General features: G+C 43.6%; 1 protein-coding gene across 1 annotated transcript in view; it reads left to right on the top strand.

Annotated features, from left to right (window-relative positions):
- The first annotated feature begins 1,606 nt into the window (after positions 1-1,606).
- The window catches only part of FAT4 (FAT atypical cadherin 4), a 625,352-nt gene continuing 608,962 nt past the window's right edge, over positions 1,607-17,996 (top strand). The window contains exon 1 of the mRNA XM_029589082.1: positions 1,607-7,071. Within this exon, the coding sequence (XP_029444942.1) occupies positions 1,858-7,071 (5,214 nt within the window). The 5' untranslated portion in view covers positions 1,607-1,857. The remainder of the gene's footprint in view (positions 7,072-17,996) is intronic.

The raw sequence follows: 17,996 nt of genomic DNA on the forward strand, positions 1-17,996 counted from the left end.
TGGCAAAACATGTTTATATGATTTAGATGGCAGCTGAAAGAACAATTAAGAATCTTGTTTGGTTCTCATTTTATCCTGAGAAGATAAAGTAAAATATTTGAAATACTCTTCTACTGACTTGATTCCTTTTATGAATTTAAGTAAATTGGGGTTCCACTGTTCAAAGCCTTAGGAGAAATCTGGGCAGTCAGAACACTGACACTGGGCACTAAACAAACAGAGAACTTAAACACAGGCTATGTGGGACATAAAAAGTACAGACCTTTCATTCCATAAAAAGTGTAGAAATAATATCCATTAGCACACAAACTAAACAAAGCCAATAATGCAAGAGAGCTAAGAAATAAGCAAGTAGATGAAGCAGACTCTTAAAGCAGTTTGTTTTTTGTTAGGTCACTATTGTCTTCTGACAGCTGACCATTAGAGGGCACTCTATACCCACATTTAAATGGCGTTTCTGCCGTTCTTTAGGGTTAAGGGTAAGAAAATGAAGTTAAATCACAAACTTGGCATTGACATTGACTACATTGTGTATTAACAAACATACCTATTTACAGAATTATTTTTAAATTAGCTCTGGAAATGAGAAATGGTGAGGTTTTGTGATTGCACTTGCTTTCTTACCAACAATCCAGTCCTTGTTTTCTCAAGGACTGCCTTTTAACAAAGAAATGCATGGAAGCAGACCCCACCCTTGTGTTTTAAGAGCATTGGTGCAGGACCTTTGTCTCCTTCCTGCTGTAGTTTTAATGGCAACAGTTTCATTACACTACTACATAGAACTTCCACAAAAACGGCTCCTGTGCAAAGGCAACTACCATTTCCTAAAGATGAAAAGAGATTTAATACAATTGCAACAACAAAAAGTTAAATAGAAATCATCAACCAGGAGAAAAGTTCATTTAGTCTGTAAAAGTGTAAATTAAGAGGAAGGGGAGGCCAGCGTGCTGCAGACTTAACAAGATGCAATGTTTTTACATGCAGACATATGCGGTTAGAGGTGCCAAGTGACCCAGTTTCGGGAGTCCTTTCACCAATCCCGATTGTTTGACACTCTTCAAATGCATTTTGGTAGGAGTAGAACTCATTTGGAAATGAAGAAGCAGGGCTAGGGAAAACACAATGGATTGGGATGCAAGCTGAAAAGCCAAGACTAAGCCTCTTTAGTTATTTGGATTTATTAGCCTCCCACCATAAACCAAGCAGCTCTGATTTAGTGACGGGAACTGGACATCAGCATGTGGGCTTTGACGAGCAGCCAGAGTACAGAAACGGGGGAGGAAAAAAAAAAGTTTTAGGCATGAGATGCTGGTCCGAGCCTTCCGACTGCCGGACAAGGGTGATGGATAGTGGGAAATGCTGCAGGCTCCAACTCTCGGGCAGAGGCAGGGCTGCGCCGCTCACCTCCCCGGATTTACCATCCTCGGGCTCCCGCTTTCTGCCTAAATGTGAGAAGGAGCTCCCTAAAGTGCGCTCCGGCACCTCAGTGCGGGCTGGAGTCGGCGCCTCCCCTCACCCCCCCCCCCTCCGCCTCCTACAGCCCCGGCCCAATCGCGGCCGGGAAGGAGGGGCCGGGGCTGACAGGCTGCAGCCGGGGAAAGGCTGCGAGTCAAGTGCGAGCAGGGGCATCCTCCAGCCAGCCCGGCACAGCAAAAGTTAGTGCAAGTGCGGCTCCCGCTGAGCGAGCCCGGCACCCGCAGCGGGGGGGAAGGCGAGGGCTCCGGAGCCCATCACCCCTACGATACCCGCCCCCCCCAAAAGGACCAAGCAAGCGCTTCATCGCCCGCAGCATCCGCAGCTCCAGGGAAAGCAGCAAGAAGCGGCGGCGGGAGAGCGCCAGGAGTCCCGGGGGGCGCAATGCCGCACCAGCCCCTCTCCCGCACCGGACGGAGCATGCACTTCACCCGCCGAGCCCGTGGATGTACAGTTTGCAGCCCCCTCCCCGCTGAGCCAGCCAGAGCGCGAGCGCGGCGGCGGCGGCTGCCGGCGGCTCCCTGCCTCCTCCTGCTGCTGCTGCTCGCCCTGCCCCGGGGCGCCGGCGCCGCTCAGCCGCGGCAGCTCTTCCACGTGCGCGAGGAGCAGCCGGCCGGCACCTACGTGGGCACCGTGCGCACGCGGCCGGGCTTCACCTACCGCCTGAGCGAGCGGCACGAGCTCTTCGCGCTCAACGGCAGCTCGGGGGCCCTGCACACGCGCGCGCGCATCGACCGCGAGCGGCTGCCCGGCGACGCCGTGGACCTGCTCGTGCTCTCCAGCACGCCCACCTACCCGAGCGAGGTGCGCGTGCTGGTGCTGGACGTCAACGACAACGCGCCCGTCTTCCCCGACGCCTCGCTGCTCGTCGCCTTCCGCGAGGACGCGGGCGCCGGCCGCCAGCTCATCCTGGACACGGCGACGGACGCGGACGCGGGGGCCAACGGCGTGGACCACCGCTCCTACCGGCTGGCGGCGGGCAACGAGGAGGGCCGCTTCCGGCTGGACGTCACGCTGAACCCCAGCGGCCAGGGCGCCTTCCTGCACCTGGTGACCACCGGCGGGCTGGACCGCGAGCGGACGCCCGCCTACGCGCTGCTGCTGGAGGTGGAGGACGGCGGCGAGCCGCGGCGGCGGGGCAGCATGCGCGTCAACGTGACGGTGCAGGACGCCAACGACAACGCGCCGGCCTTCCAGCGCGCGCAGTACCGCGCGCAGGTGGCGGAGGACGCGGCGCCGGGGGCCAGCGTGCTGCGGGTGAGCGCGACGGACGCGGACGAGGGCAGCAACGCGGCGCTGCGCTACGAGCTGGACGAGGGCGGCGACGGGGAGGGCGCGTGCCCCTTCCGCGTCGACGCGCGCACGGGGCTCGTGACGGTGCGCGAGCGGCTGGACTACGAGAGCCGGCGGCAGTACACGCTCAGCCTGCGCGCGACGGACGGCGGCGCGCCGGCGCTCTCCGGCCGCGCGGAGGCGCTCGTGCGGCTCCTCGACGTCAACGACAACGACCCGCTGGTCAAGTTCCGCTACTTCCCGGCCACGGCGCGCTTCGCCTCGGTCGACGAGAACGCGCCGGCCGGCACCGTGGTGGCCCTCCTGACCGTGACCGATGCCGACTCGGCCGAGGCTAACGGCAACCTGTCGGTGGCCATCCTGGGTGGCAACGAGCAGCGCCACTTCGAGGTGCAGCCCTCCAAGGTGCCCAACCTGAGCCTGGTGAAGGTGGCTGGCGCGCTGGACCGCGAGCGCATCCCGCACTACAACCTGACCGTGGCCGTCTCGGATGGCGGATGGCCACACGCCCGCTCCTCCGTGGCTAGCCTCGTCATCTACGTCAACGATGTCAACGACCACCCGCCCGAGTTCGAGCAGGCCGTCTACCACGCGCAGGTGCGAGAGGACCTGCCCGTGGGCAGCTACGTGCGTGGCTTGGCTGCCACCGACGGCGACGCCGGCCCCAACGCACACCTACGCTATGCCATCGTCTCAGGCAACGAGCTGGGATGGTTCTCTGTCAGCGAGCGCAGCGGGCTGGTGACAAGCGTCGGGCCGCTGGATCGCGAGGCCGCTGCCCATGTAACACTCAACGTCAGCGCGCAGGACCGTGGGCCGGCTCCGCGGGTTTCCTTCGCGCAACTCCTCATTGCCATCTTGGATGTCAATGACCAACCACCCACCTTTGCGCAGCCCACCTACCGCTTGGCCCTACCTGAGAATGCTCCTGCCGGTATCCCGCTCCTTACGCTGCAAGCAACCGATGGCGATTTGGGGGATAACGGCACCATCCGTTTTGCCTTGGATCCCGAGATGGCTGCCTTCCGCCTGGACCCTGTCTTGGGCCGCCTCAGCACCACTTCCCCACTGGACAGGGAGCAGCAGGAGCACTACTACCTCTCAATAGTGGCTAATGATTTGGGCATGCCTCCGCTTTCCTCCGTGGCCACCATCAATGTCACCCTGCTGGACGTCAATGACAACCGCCCCCTCTTCTACCCTGTCCAGTACTTTGCTCACATCCACGAGAATGAGCCTGCTGGTAGCCCTGTCACTGCTGTGTCCGCCACCGATCCCGATTTGGGCCTCAATGGCACTATCCGCTACAGCATCACGGCTGGCGACACGGCCCGCTTCCACATCCACCCTGACACTGGCCTCATCTCCACTCGTGCAGCCCTGGACCGTGAGGAGAAGATGGCCTACCAGCTACAGGTGATGGCCTCTGACGGGGGTCATCTGCAGAGCCCCAGCCCAGCCATTGTCACCATCACCGTACTTGATACTCAGGACACTCCCCCGACTTTTAGCCAGATGTCTTATGCTTTTGTCATCTTTGAAAATGTGGCAGTGGGCTACCACGTGGGCTCTGTCTTTGCCTCCACCATGGACCTCAACACCAACATTTCTTACCTGATCACCACTGGGGACCAGCAGGGCATATTTGCTATTGACAGCCCCACAGGTCAGATTAGTACTGCCAGCATGGTGGACAGAGAGGATCGGTCCTTTTATCAGCTGAAAGTGGTGGCTAGTGGCGGGGTTGTGACTGGAGAGACCATTGTTAATATAACAGTCAGGGACCTCAATGACAATTCCCCGCACTTTTTGCAGGCAGTGGAGACTGTGAATGTGGTGGAGAACTGGCAGGCGGGGCACCTGGTTTTTCAGGCTAAAGCAGCAGATCCTGATGAAGGTGTCAATGGCATGCTGCTTTATAGCCTGAAGCAAAACCCTAAGGGACTGTTTGCCATTAATGAAAAAAATGGTTCTATAAGTTTAACAGGGCCAGTAGACATAAATGCTGGATACTATCAGGTAGAGATACTGGCTTCTGATATGGGAGTACCACAGCGCTCCTCTAGCTTTATTTTAACAGTTTCTGTGCATGATGTCAATGATAATTCACCTGTATTTGACCAGCTTTCCTATGAAGTTACTGTTTTAGAGTCAGAACCTGTGAACTCCAGGTTCTTTAAAGTGCAAGCATCTGACAAAGATACAGGGGCAAACGGGGACATAGTTTATAATATAATTGAAGGGAACTCTGGGGATGCTTTTGGCATATTCCCAGATGGGCAACTATATGTAAAGAACGAACTGGACCGTGAAGTGCAAGACAGATATGTTCTGAGAATTACTGCTTCAGACAGAGCTGTGGAGCCACTAAGTGCTACTGTGAATGTTACCATAATTCTCGAAGATGTAAATGATAATAGACCACTTTTCAACAGCACTAATTATGTCTTTTATTTTGAAGAGGAACAGCCTGGTGGGTCATTTGTTGGTAGAATCAATGCTGTGGATAAAGACTTCAGAGCAAATGGCGAAGTGATGTATGCTTTTGAAACTATGCAGCCCGAGTTTGAATTAAACACAATCACTGGAGATATTACTAGCACTCATCAGTTTGACAGAGAGTCTCTCATGAGACAGAGGGGGACAACAGTGTTCAGTTTTACAGTAGTAGCAGCAGACCTAGGGTTGCCAAAGCCTCTGAAGGATCAAGCAACTGTCCAGATATACATTCGGGACATTAATGATAATCCACCCAAATTTTCCAAAGACCTTTATCAAGCTACTATATCTGAATTAGCAGCTAACATGACACATGTTTTAAGAGTCTCTTCCTCGGATGTTGACGAAGGAAATAATGGACTGGTTCATTATTCTGTAATTAAAGGGAACGAAGAGAACCAGTTTGCTATTGATAGTGGTACAGGCCAGGTGACCTTAATAGGCAGGCTGGACCATGAAGCCACTGCTTCTTATGCCCTTATCATTCAAGCAGTGGATTCTGGGGCAGCGTCCTTAACTGCTACTTGTACATTAAGCATTGATGTCTTGGATGAAAATGACAACACCCCTTCATTTCCTAAAGCTACCTTTTTTGTGGATGTCTTGGAGAACATGAGGATTGGTGAACTCGTATCTTCAGTCACTGCTACAGACTCAGATTCTGGTGACAATGCTGACCTTCTTTACAGTATTACTGGGACTAACAATCACGGGACTTTCAGCATCAGCCCAAACACAGGCAGCATTTTTCTTGCAAAGAAGTTGGACTTTGAGACACAGTCTTTGTACAAATTGAATATAACAGCAAAAGACAATGGACGACCCTCTCGATCATCTACAATGTCTGTAGTAATACACATTAGGGATTTTAATGATAACCCACCTAGTTTTCCTCCTGGGGACATTTTTAAGTCTATAACTGAGAACATTGCTATTGGTACTTCTGTCATGTCTGTCACTGCTCATGATCCTGATGCAGATATTAATGGACTGTTAACGTATGACATTGTTCAACAAATGCCACGGGGTAACCACTTTACCATAGATGAAGTGAGAGGAACAATATTTACCAGTGGTGAAATAGATCGGGAATTTGCTAATCTCTTTGAATTAACTGTAAAAGCCAGTGACCAAGCTGTCCCTGTAGAATCAAGACGATTTGCTTTGAAAAATGTGACAATTCTAGTCACAGATCTAAATGATAATATTCCAACATTTGTATCACAAAATGCCCTGGCTGCAGACCCCTCGCTTGTAATTGGTTCAGTTCTAACTACAATTGTAGCCTTTGACCCTGATGAAGGACCAAATGGAGAAGTTGAGTATGAAATAATTAATGGTGACACAGAAACCTTTATTGTGGATCGTTACAGTGGGGATCTGAGGGTGGCATCAACTATGCTGCCCTCGCATCTCACATATCACCTCATCGTGTCTGCCACAGACCTTGGACCCGAAAGAAAAGCGTCAACTTCTGAATTGACTATCATACTGCAAGGACTTGATGGACCTGTTTTTTCTCAACCCAAATATATAACGATTTTAAAAGAAGGAGAACCAGTTGGTACCAATGTGATATCCATCGAAGCAGCCAGCCCAAGGGGTTCCGAGGCCCTAGTGGAATATTATATAATTTCAGTGCGTTGTGAAGAAAAGGCCATGGGCCGACTGTTCACTATCGGGCGTAATACTGGTGTAATCCAGACTGCTGCTGTCTTGGACAGGGAGCAAGGTGCACGCCTTTACCTGGTGGATGTCTATGCAATCGAGAAGGCCACCACCTTCCCCAGGACTCAAAGAGCAGAGGTAAGGTTTTATCTCTATTCAAAATGTTTCTCCTGTCTCTTGAGGACTTCTGTTTGAGGAACTGCTGCACTGATTTTATTTAGATGCATTATAAAAGCACAAAATATTCAAGTGGTGGTTGTGGTTTGAAATACAGCCTTTGCCTTTTTGAATTTGGCTTTCTGCTGTTCCTTTGCTCTGAAATGCTTTTAAGCAGTGTCATAACCTTGATCGGAGGGAACAGCTTTCTTACATCTTTGTTTTACTTTCAGCCTGGTTGTATATTTTCAGCAGACAATTCCTGTAAAGATGAGAGTTATGTTCCAGACTGAATGTCAAGACTCTTGAACACTGTTGAAATGAATTTGGAGAGCAGTGAAAAGGGCAGGCATGGGCTCAGCATATTTACCTATAATTGGCTGGGCTTTCTCCTTAAATTCTGCAAATTACAGGCCGCTGGCTGGATGATGAACATATTGAAAAGCTGTGGAGAGGAAAATCAGTTTTTGGAGTCTTAAGCCTATGTATGGGACAGTGTTGTTGCCCATCTGTACTTCCGTTCAGGAGGCTATGTAAAGATTGGACCTTTTGTTTTAGACATGTAAAGAGCTTTATTCTAGTCTGAGTTTTTTTTTTTTTTTTTCTGATTTCTACCGTAGCACTGATGTTTCATATCAGGACCTAAAGTTGCTTTTTTCTGTGGTTCAGCCAGCTCATACAGCTATTGGTAAGGGCTCACCTAAGTTCTGGCAGTCCAAAAAAATCACACTTTCACCCAAAATATTGTCAGCAAGTTATTACTTTTAATATTCTCCACAGCAATGATAGGCAATTTGTGTCCTGGAGTGTCACAAAAAGGTCTGATTTTCAGCATATGCACAATGAATATGCAGGAGATATATTTGTATACAACAGTGCATGCAAATCCACCTCATGCATATTCATTATAGATATCCTGAAAACCAGACCTGCTTGCGGCATTCCAGGACCCAAGGTGCATACTCTTGCTCTACAGCATTGAACAACTTATTTGTAAACTTAAAACAGCTGTACTAAAAATGATTTTTTGATATGAAGTTTCCTATTTTTAAGTAGGTTTTCATATCATTCATTTGGAGATTTGTGAGGCTCTCCTATTTATCTGCTTTCCATGGTTATAGTTACTTGTGCTGCCGCTGCTGCTCCTCTGACTCTCAGCACAGCCTCATGCAGGCATCACAGTAATACATATACATAGCTGACCAGAAGACTGAGGAAAGGCTATAATAAAGTGTACCTCTTTCAGTCCCAAATAGGAATATGAGAAATAACGTGTAGTCTGAGAAGAAAGAAAAGAGATCTAAGAATAAGACCACAAAGAAACAGGCAGGATGCTATTTTGAATAATCTAGCTAGAGCTGTTGCTTTAAAAACTGGTTTAATTCTCCACTCCTCTCTCTGTTCTTCCTTAACTTTGTTACTGCTGTGAGTCATTTTCTGTCTTTTTGGACAAACTCTTTTTGCCCAGTTTCCCCCAGTCTAGAAGATCAGCTAAGGATATGTTGTATTTGCCAAGAAAGGAGATTTAAAAGATTTGATTCAGATAAGATGACATTTTGTGTGTGTGTGTGTGTGTTGGGATAGGAGGTTGCTCATACGATATATAATTTTGAGTACACCTTGGTAGTGCTATAGGAGCCTGCAGCCTCTTGCAGTGTAGTCAGTCGGTGATGCTGAACGTGTGACAGTGCTAAGCCATTCTGCTCCGAGTTTACTTCCTTGGGGTTGATCCACCTTTTAAGAGTGAGCATTATGCTAATCCTATGTCACTTGTGCACTAGACTTAAAAGGGCAGGATATATCCTTTAGTAATCTGTATTTTTTATATTCATGGATTTGTTATGATTTCTTGCTTGAGGTTCCTGTCTTAGGGAGTTATTTACTAAAGTTTTTCTCCCATTTTGTGTCTATGGGGAAAAATGCTTAGTAAATAAGGCCCTTAGTGTGCTGAGTTTAAGGCTTATTCATTCTTAAATCGCTTGTTTATATGGAGCTATATATTTATAACAAATCCTAAATTAGACATGAGAACGAATATAACTGTATGAGACAGTTTGTTTGCTTTTAGTTGTCTGAATCCTTGAAGTAATTTACTAGTACCATGGTATTACATAAGCTCAACAGACAACTTTAAATTATTATTTTTATTTGAAACGTGTTCCCTCAGTATAGATCTTACAGCCACATAGAGGCCAGATGTACCAAAGGGTTTTCCCATTTTGTATCTACAGTAAAATTGCTTGGTGCATCTGCCCCTAGTTTGCAGAAATGCCCAGAAGGGATAGTGGCACTTAGTGCTCCAGCTATTCCCGTATTTTCTAACTTACAAGTTCTAAAGAGTCCGAGCCAAAGCACACTTAACATTATAGTTAACTGGATCAGACAGGACTTGTGTGAGAAAATCTGAAGCTTCGAGGATAAACGTAGCTTCACATGTGGTGGTTATAGGTTTAAAACTGCAGAAGTTTCTGTAAATGATGAATATTTTGTGCTGTAGAAACCATATTCGAGTCACCCTTATGCCAAAAGCCACAGCGAGTCTTTATTTCTCCATTTCTTCTTTTATCTTGGTGGACTGTTATTTTTGAGGGAGGTCAGCAGTCGCGAATAAGTGACCATATATGTAAGTGACCTCTTAAGAGCACCTATGGTTAAGGTTCACCATAATTATTTAAAACATTTCTGGAAGTGCTTAAGTTATGCATTCAGTCCAGAGCATACAAAGACGGCAGCTTCTAGCTGCGTTTTAATTTACCCCAAGGGTTAAAATTACTTCAGTGAACTGTAGCACTGAAATTGTAAACCAGGTTTAAGTTGCTGAGCACAAACCACTCCTAAAATCAAAACCAAATGCTTTTCTGTACAAGCATATTGGAAGCAGCAGTTGGAAGCTAGAGTTTCATGTTATTAAGGGTTGCATCTTTATAGTTTATAAAATGCATATTTTTCCAGCACAAACAGAATTAATTTACTGTGCTGCCTTAGTACTCGGTTATAAATTATCACCAGTTGTCAAGGATTTTATTTTTTTTCACCAGCTGTAATTTCCTCTCCCCTTAGAGCATATACAAAGCTGCCTGCTCCCCCCTAAGTGCCTCACATATGGCAGTCTGTGGGCACAGCTGGCAGTGGGTGCCGGGTAGGCATTGATGAGCCAGTGAATGGGGAGGGGTAGCAGCATTGCCTTCCATTTCCTGTCTCTCCATCTGGACATGGCCTTGCACCACCAGAAGGGGGTGCTCTTTCACCGGCTGTAAATTTCCAGTTACAAGACCTGATTAGTTGTAATATCTCTGTGTCACATACACAGATTATAATTTGAATTCTTTTCCCGCTTCTTAAGACTGATTTGTTTGTTGTTGGTTCTTCCAGGTCCAGATATAAAACCGTGTGAAACTATAAGAGCCTGTGTTCTTTGCACATTATGCAGACCTGCTCCAAAATGTGTACAATTACATACATTTTAAAAAAGAAAGAAATGTATTTAGACATTTATACATTTCAGAAATCAATGAAAACAAAAGAAAAAGACATGTTATACAAGCAATTATATACAGCTAAAATCCCTGACCATATCACTATGATTGCTCTAAAAAGCTGTGACATGCATTCATTTACACCTCGGGGGGGGGGGGGTGCATGGAAAATAGGATAAATGGAGTATTATACTTCCTCCTTTAAAAAGAAAACACAATTGCAGTTCTAACGATATTTTTGTAGAATTGAAAAAAAAATGTTGTACTAGTAGTGGATTTGGCATGACAAGACCTGCTGCTTCTTGAATTCCAACTCCGAACCAGATGTCAAATATGACGAGTAGGTAGAAGCTGGTCTGTAATACTTGAGAGTGCCATAATGCAGCATCGCAGTCCCTGGGTGCCATCACTCAGCATCCCTACCGCATTACCATAATTTGCCATCATAGTTGTCTCCATTATGTCTTTAATCACTTTTGGGATTGAACTTTAAATTCATCATGGAAAGTGACTTCAGTTTTCCTCTTTTTTTTGAGTTTGGTCCCAGCCAAGGCTAGAATCAAAGACTTCCTGACTTACTGTAGAAGCCCTGGCAGTTCCTCCAGGTAGCCAAAGTATAGGCTTTCCTCATCTAGTATGCTCGTCTTTCAGTACTTGTTCTGCTGCTGAGTTTGTGTGAGGTTAGGGAAAGTATTTTATCACCTTGTACCTTAGTTGTCTTTGGGTAATAATACTAATAGCATTTTCCTTGCAGCCTTGCATTCTCAACCGAGTGGTGACTGCATGTGTAGTTCTGGGAACTGTTTTAAAAGCTTCTTCCTATATTTATTGTATTTTCCCTGGCCCTCCATCCTCTCCACTAGTGGGATTGATGTATTGGGTGAGACCTCTTTGGCGCATACTTTTCAGCTGGGGTAACACCGAAAATGCAGCCAGAGGGGGCAGTAGATAGAATACTCATTTCCCGCATGACGGCTTTATTTTCACATACCTTTCTTATTGCAGACAGGCTTATCTATTTTGCCATACACTGTTAAGTTTTTGTGGCATGAAATTTGGAGGTTGAAGGAAAAATGTCTAACTTTTAAATTTTTGGCTACTGTAACCAGGGTTTCCAGTTTCCCACATTGGTGTGGGAACAGCTGAAGAATCTAGGTCTTGCCATGGAATTGCTGGAAATAGAACAACAACCTTGTAATGGTGAAATAAAAGAAATTTACAACAGAAGAAATTATCTAGACCTACCAAAAATTGTACATGTTTTTTTTTTTAAATAAAAGCATTTAATTGAGAAAATCTCAATAAATGCCTTTGTATACATATAAACCCATACAGAAATGTTTGCAAATGTGCTACTGAATTTTTTAAATCTTCTACAGAATCTGCTCCTGGGCTCCTTGTGGGGAAATGGGGAAGGGGGTGGGGTTGAAGACTTTGATTATAATCTCAGGTTGTCCAGGAGTTCTCTCACTCCCTTTTTCTTCCATTCTCTCTTTTTCACCTCTGCAGAAATGCACATGAATAGTAAAAATCTTCAGTCTGTGTGTTGTACACACATGGTATACATGAATTTCAGATAGGAACTCCCTCTTGTGTTGGCAGCAGATCAGGATGTATTGCCAAATGGAAGAGTGAAACTCACGTACTTCTGATTTTAAGGAACAATGGATGATGGAGGATATTTCCTTGCTGTTAATGATGGGAGGAGATGACAGCTCAAGGCAAAGCTTGATTGTACTTGAAGCTACCCAGACATTAATGCCAGGAGATCCTTAAACTAAAAAGGCATTATCACTGTCCTGTGTGTTCTTCTCCAAATTAGAAATGCAAATATTCTTTTAATTTGAAATGGACAGGTGATTTGGGACTGGCAATTTAAACCTTCTGTTTACTTCATTGGCCCACAAGCTTACTGATGAGGACCACTGAGGTAAACAGAATATTGGGTTTCTATCAGTCAGAATTCGGGCTTCTCATGCCAGGGTTTTTGGCCCCTCCTAAGAGATTTAGAACATCCAGTATGTTCGTTACATAGTGAACACCTGCATACATATTCTTATCATAGTGGGGTCTAAGGAGAACAAAAAAAGGACAGAACAGAACAAGCTGATTTTTCAGGGATATAGTGAATACTGTTGTATTACACATCTACAATTGCATATTTAAATATTAATATTCATTAAGATGTTAATATTACATAAGCAAACTTAATTGTGCATAATATTTTATGCATTGGTGATCCATAACTTCTAAAGTTCAGGTTGTTAAATGAATCAATAGGGAAACAGTTCAGATACTGTAGTGCTGTTGATCTGTCCATGATAGGTTCTGGCAGACTAACTTTCTGGTTGTTTAGAATAATGCTGTAATATATGTTGACTTCTAAATGTATTATTAGGTGTGTCTTTCACCTGTGGTAGGCTTTATATGTTCTGTAAAATCCACAATATCATTCATATGAACATCACTCTCCATATAGAGGTTTCTGGGATGTAGAGCTATGGGGAGTCTTGTGTGATGTGGTTAGGTATGCTTTCGTAGTATGGGTTCATTGGACTGGATGGGGATTGATCATATGTTTTTAACGGGTTGGGGTTGGTTGATGTTGGGGAAGCTTTGGATTATATAAGTTTATTTTGTTATTTTTTTATGGTTTGTTGGTCTAAACTAGGCAATTTTGTAAACCACTTTGAATGCTCATTTAATCAAGAAGGCAGTATGTAAGTTGTTTTAAATTAATAAATTAACAGTCTCCAAAATTATGGTGAGTGAGGAGGAGAGAAGGGTTAGCTGAATCTTGTTAAAACATATCTATCTATTATTTAGACATGTTATATAACTGTCATTCCAAATGAAGATCACAACAGTTTACAAAGAAACAGTCATACTTGGATCAACATTTATATTAACTCAACATAACCGGGAGTAATATAAAATTATGGTGAGGTTCAAGTACATTTTAAGTAAAGGTCTGGGGCCTTAGGCTAGTAGTCCAGAAAATCAGTTTCAGCTGTTTATATATATTTCATAGAGTTGACATAGGTTATATTTATTCTCTCGTTATTTATTATTGTCTTTGTCCTTATTATTGCCAGCTCTGTGTTCAGGTAATTTTAGGTTAAGTCATAGGTGTTTTTAAATAGCCATTTTTTAGTTCACATTTCAATCTCTTGCTCTCTGGAATCATTCGAAGTGTCTCGGGTAGAGAACTTCATAGTTTCGGACCTGCTATGGAAAACACATGAGCTCTTATTTTTGTCAGATGTGTATTCTGTATTGTAGGCACAGTCGATAGCCCTTTATCTTGAGATCTTACTGTTCTCTGTGGTGTGTATGGCTTTAGTGTCACGTCTGTCAGTCCAGGGTTTCTGAGTGATATTATATATTAATGTTAATACTTTGTAGTAGATATGGGATTGTACAGTTAGCCAATGTAGTGCTATCAGCGAGGGCCAGTGGATTAAAGTGCACTAACATTGGCTGATAAAACACTTACTAATGATATGTGTTAATGACATGCAAATAAGGCAGATGGTAAAGTATGTGCATACTTTACATATGGATGGTATTGGAAAAAGTTATCGATCTACTAATCAACAAAACTGTGCCCTAATCAAAATCTATTCCAGTAACTTTAATGTTGTCACCAAAAATACCAAACAATGGTTAAATGGTCATATACTTTAAAAACTATTTCTATAACAACAATATTTTCAATTTAATGTGAATGTGTAGGACTGACGCTACAACAGCTTATGATCAAAGAGCTGGGCTTAAGCTTGAGTCCACTTTTCTTTATTGAAAAACAAAAAAACTTTCTTTTTATTTATAAAATAGTCCAATATTTAATCTCTGTGTCATCCAATGTCCCATTAATACTTTCTCAAAATCATCAAATGTCCCATAAACATCCTTGTCTAATAGACAACTGGAAAGTTAAGTACTTTTTAAGGCTTCTCTGCTCACTTTCAGTAATACTAGGATGTTTATGGGACATTTGATGATTTTGAGAAACTATTAATGGGACATTTTGTTTTTCAATAAAGAAAAGTGGACTCAAGCCCAGCTCTTTGATCATGAGCTGTTGTAGCGGCATGGTTAAAAGGGGAGGTGAAAGAAGCTATTTTAGACAAAAGATCTTCATTCAAAAATTGGAAGAAGGATCCAACAGAAGAAAACAGGATAATGCATAAGCGTTGGCAAGTTAAATGTAAGACATTGATAAGACAGGCTTAGAAAAAATTTGAAAAGAACTTGGCTTAGAGGCAAAAACTCACAGTAAAAACTTTTTTTAATATATCCGAAGCAGAAAGCCTGTGAGGGAGTCATTTGGACCGTTAGATGATCAAGGGGTTAAAGGGGCAGTTAGAGAAGATAAGGCCATCGTGGAAAGATTAAATGATTTTTTTGCTTCGGTGTTTACTGAAGAGGATGTTGGGGAGATACCCGTATTGGAGAAGGTTTTCATGGGTAATGATTCAGATGGACTGAACCAAATAACGGTGAACCTAGAAGATGTGGTAGGCCTGATTGACAAACTGAAGAGTAGTAAATCACCTGGACTGGATGGTATACACCCCAGAGTTCTGAAGGAACTAAAAAATGAAATTTCAGACCTATTAGTACAAATTTGTAACCTATCATTAAAATCATCCATTGTACCTGAAGACTGGAGGGTGGCTAATGTAACCCCAATATTTAAAAAGGTCTCCAGGGGCGATCTGGGAAACTACAGACCAGTTAGCTTGACTTCACTGCCAGGAAAAATAGTGGAAATTATTCTAAATATCAAAATCACAGAACATATAGAAAGAGATGGTTTAATGGAACAAAGTCAGCATGGCTTTACCCAAGGCAAGTCTTGCCTCAAAAATCTGCTTCACTTTTTTTGAAGGCGTTAATAAAGTTGGATAAAGGTGAACCGGTAGATGTGGTGTATTTAGATTTTCAGAAGGCGTTTGACAAAGTTCCTCATGAGAGGCTTCTAGGAAAAGTAAAGAGTCATGGGATGGGTGGTGATGTCCTTTCGTGGATTACAAACTGGCTAAAAGGAAACAGAGAGTAGGATTAAATAAACAATAGACTGAAGCCCATACCAGTGGGCAATGGAGTGCCTCAGGGATCTGTATTGGGACCTGTACTTTTCAATATTTTTATAAATGATCTGGAAAGAAATACGACGAGTGAGGTAATCAAATTTGCAGATGATACAAAATTGTTCAGAGTTGTTAAATCACAAGCAGATAAATTGTGATAAATTGCAGGAAGACCTTCTGAGACTGGAAAATTTGGGCATCCAAATAGCAGATGAAATTTAATGTGGATAAGTGCAAGGTGATGCATATAGGGAAAAATAACCCATGCTATAGTTACACAATGTTAGGTTCCATATCAGGAGCTACCACCCAAGAAAGAGATCTGGGCGTCATAGTGGATAACACATTGAAATCATCGGTTCAGTGTGCTGCGGCAGTCAAGAAAGCAAACAGAATGTTGGGAATTATTAGAAAGGGAAGGTGAATAAAACAGAAAATGTCATAATGCCTCTGTATAGCTCCATGTTGAGACATAAGAACATAAGAACATGCCATACTGGGTCAGACCAAGGGTCCATCAAGCCCAGCATCCTGTTTCCAACAGTGGCCAATCCAGGCCATAAGAACCTGGCAAGTGCCCAAAAACTAAGTCTATTCCATGCTAGTAATAGCAGTGGTTATTATCTAAGTCAACTTAATTAATAGCAGGTAATTGTACTGTGTACAATTGTGGTCGCCACATCTCAAAAAACATATAGTTGCAATGGAGAAGGTACAGAGAAGGGTGACCAAAATGATAAAGGGAATGGAACAGCTCTCCTATGAGGAAAGACTAAAGAGGTTAGGACTTTTCAGCTGGAGAAGAGATGGCTGAGGGGGGATATGATAGAGGTGTTTAAAATCATGAAAGGTCTAGAACGGGTTAATGTGAAACAGTTATTTACTCTTTTGGATAATAGAAAGACTACGGGGCACTCCATGAAGTTAGCATGTGGCACATTTAAAACTAATCGGAGAAAGTTCTTTTTCACTTAACGCACAATTAAACTCTGGAATTTGTTGCCAGAGGATGTGGTTAGTGCAGTTAGTGTAGCTGGGTTTAAAAAAGGATTGGATAAGTTCTTGGAGGAGAAGTCCATTACCTGCTATTAATTAAGTTGACTTAGAAAATAGCCACTGCTATTACAACAGTAGCAGTAGACTTAGTTTTTGGGTAATTGCCAGGTTCTTATGGCCTGAATTGACCACTGTTGGAAACAGGATGCTGGGCTTGATGGACCCTTGGTCTGACCCAGTATGGCATGTTCTTATGAAAATATTGTCACGTTTAGAAACAGTTTTTGAAGTATATGACCAGTTAACTATTGTTTGATATTATTGGAACAAGTTAATCATACCTCCCTGACTTGTAGATATAGTAAATATTTTGTGTTACGGTATATGTGAAGCAGTTTGCATGTGTACTTTTTAGTTGCAATAATAGGCAACAAACTATTTTGTATTGTGGTGCATAGCATAGATTTCATATTTAAATTATCACAAATGTTAACTCACTTTAGTACATTGGCCCTTAAATGCAGTAGAAAAAAACTACTATGAGGATTTTTCAATTCTAGTAATGTAACCCAAAGGATAATTTGTCTACATACGTATACGAAAGCAGAGACAATTTGATTAAATCTTGTATGCATTTTTGAAGTCTGCTTAGTTGGAAGGGGTCACATAATATAATTTATTGACTACTGATCTATTAACCTTGTTACTAGGTCACTTAAATTAGAAGACTGAGTGCTTAACAGTTTCATCTGAGTTTGAACTAAACAACTTTTGGATTTTTCTGCAATAGATCTGAGGTTTTTAAGTAAAATAGACCCAGTGTATTGCTAAATGATTATCAAGCATTTTCTGTATTAAAGAAGATGTTTTGTGATGCACTGAATTTCCTTTTTTTTTTGTTCAAGTAGTCATATTGTGGCCAGTTTGCCCAAGGCAGTGAAAAAATGTTTTTCTTATTAATATAATTTTATTCTCCTTTAGAAAACTTCTCTCAACAGATGCTTCCATATGGTTCATCTCAAGTGATTATTGCATGACCTCTATCTTTTTTTTTTTCTTTTAATAACACTTTGTTTAGCAGGTGGTACACACCTGTTTTCTTTTTCCTCCATTGTTATGATACTGAATTGACTGGAAGTTGGCTGCAGATCGCCTCAGCGCTTTCCAGTGCTGCTCTATGACTGGCCATTAAGTGACCATCCAGGAGCAGCTCGGAGGTTGTAGATGGGACTTTGGTTGTACTTCTGTCCTCATAAAGTTTATGATGCATACTCTGTACCATCTGATTTGCACTTTGTGGATTGCTTCTTTCTACTTCTAGCTCCTAGAGATTTGACAC

This window comes from Rhinatrema bivittatum, chromosome 1 (assembly GCF_901001135.1).
Source record: "Rhinatrema bivittatum chromosome 1, aRhiBiv1.1, whole genome shotgun sequence".
Classification (NCBI taxonomy): Eukaryota; Metazoa; Chordata; class Amphibia; order Gymnophiona; family Rhinatrematidae; genus Rhinatrema; species Rhinatrema bivittatum.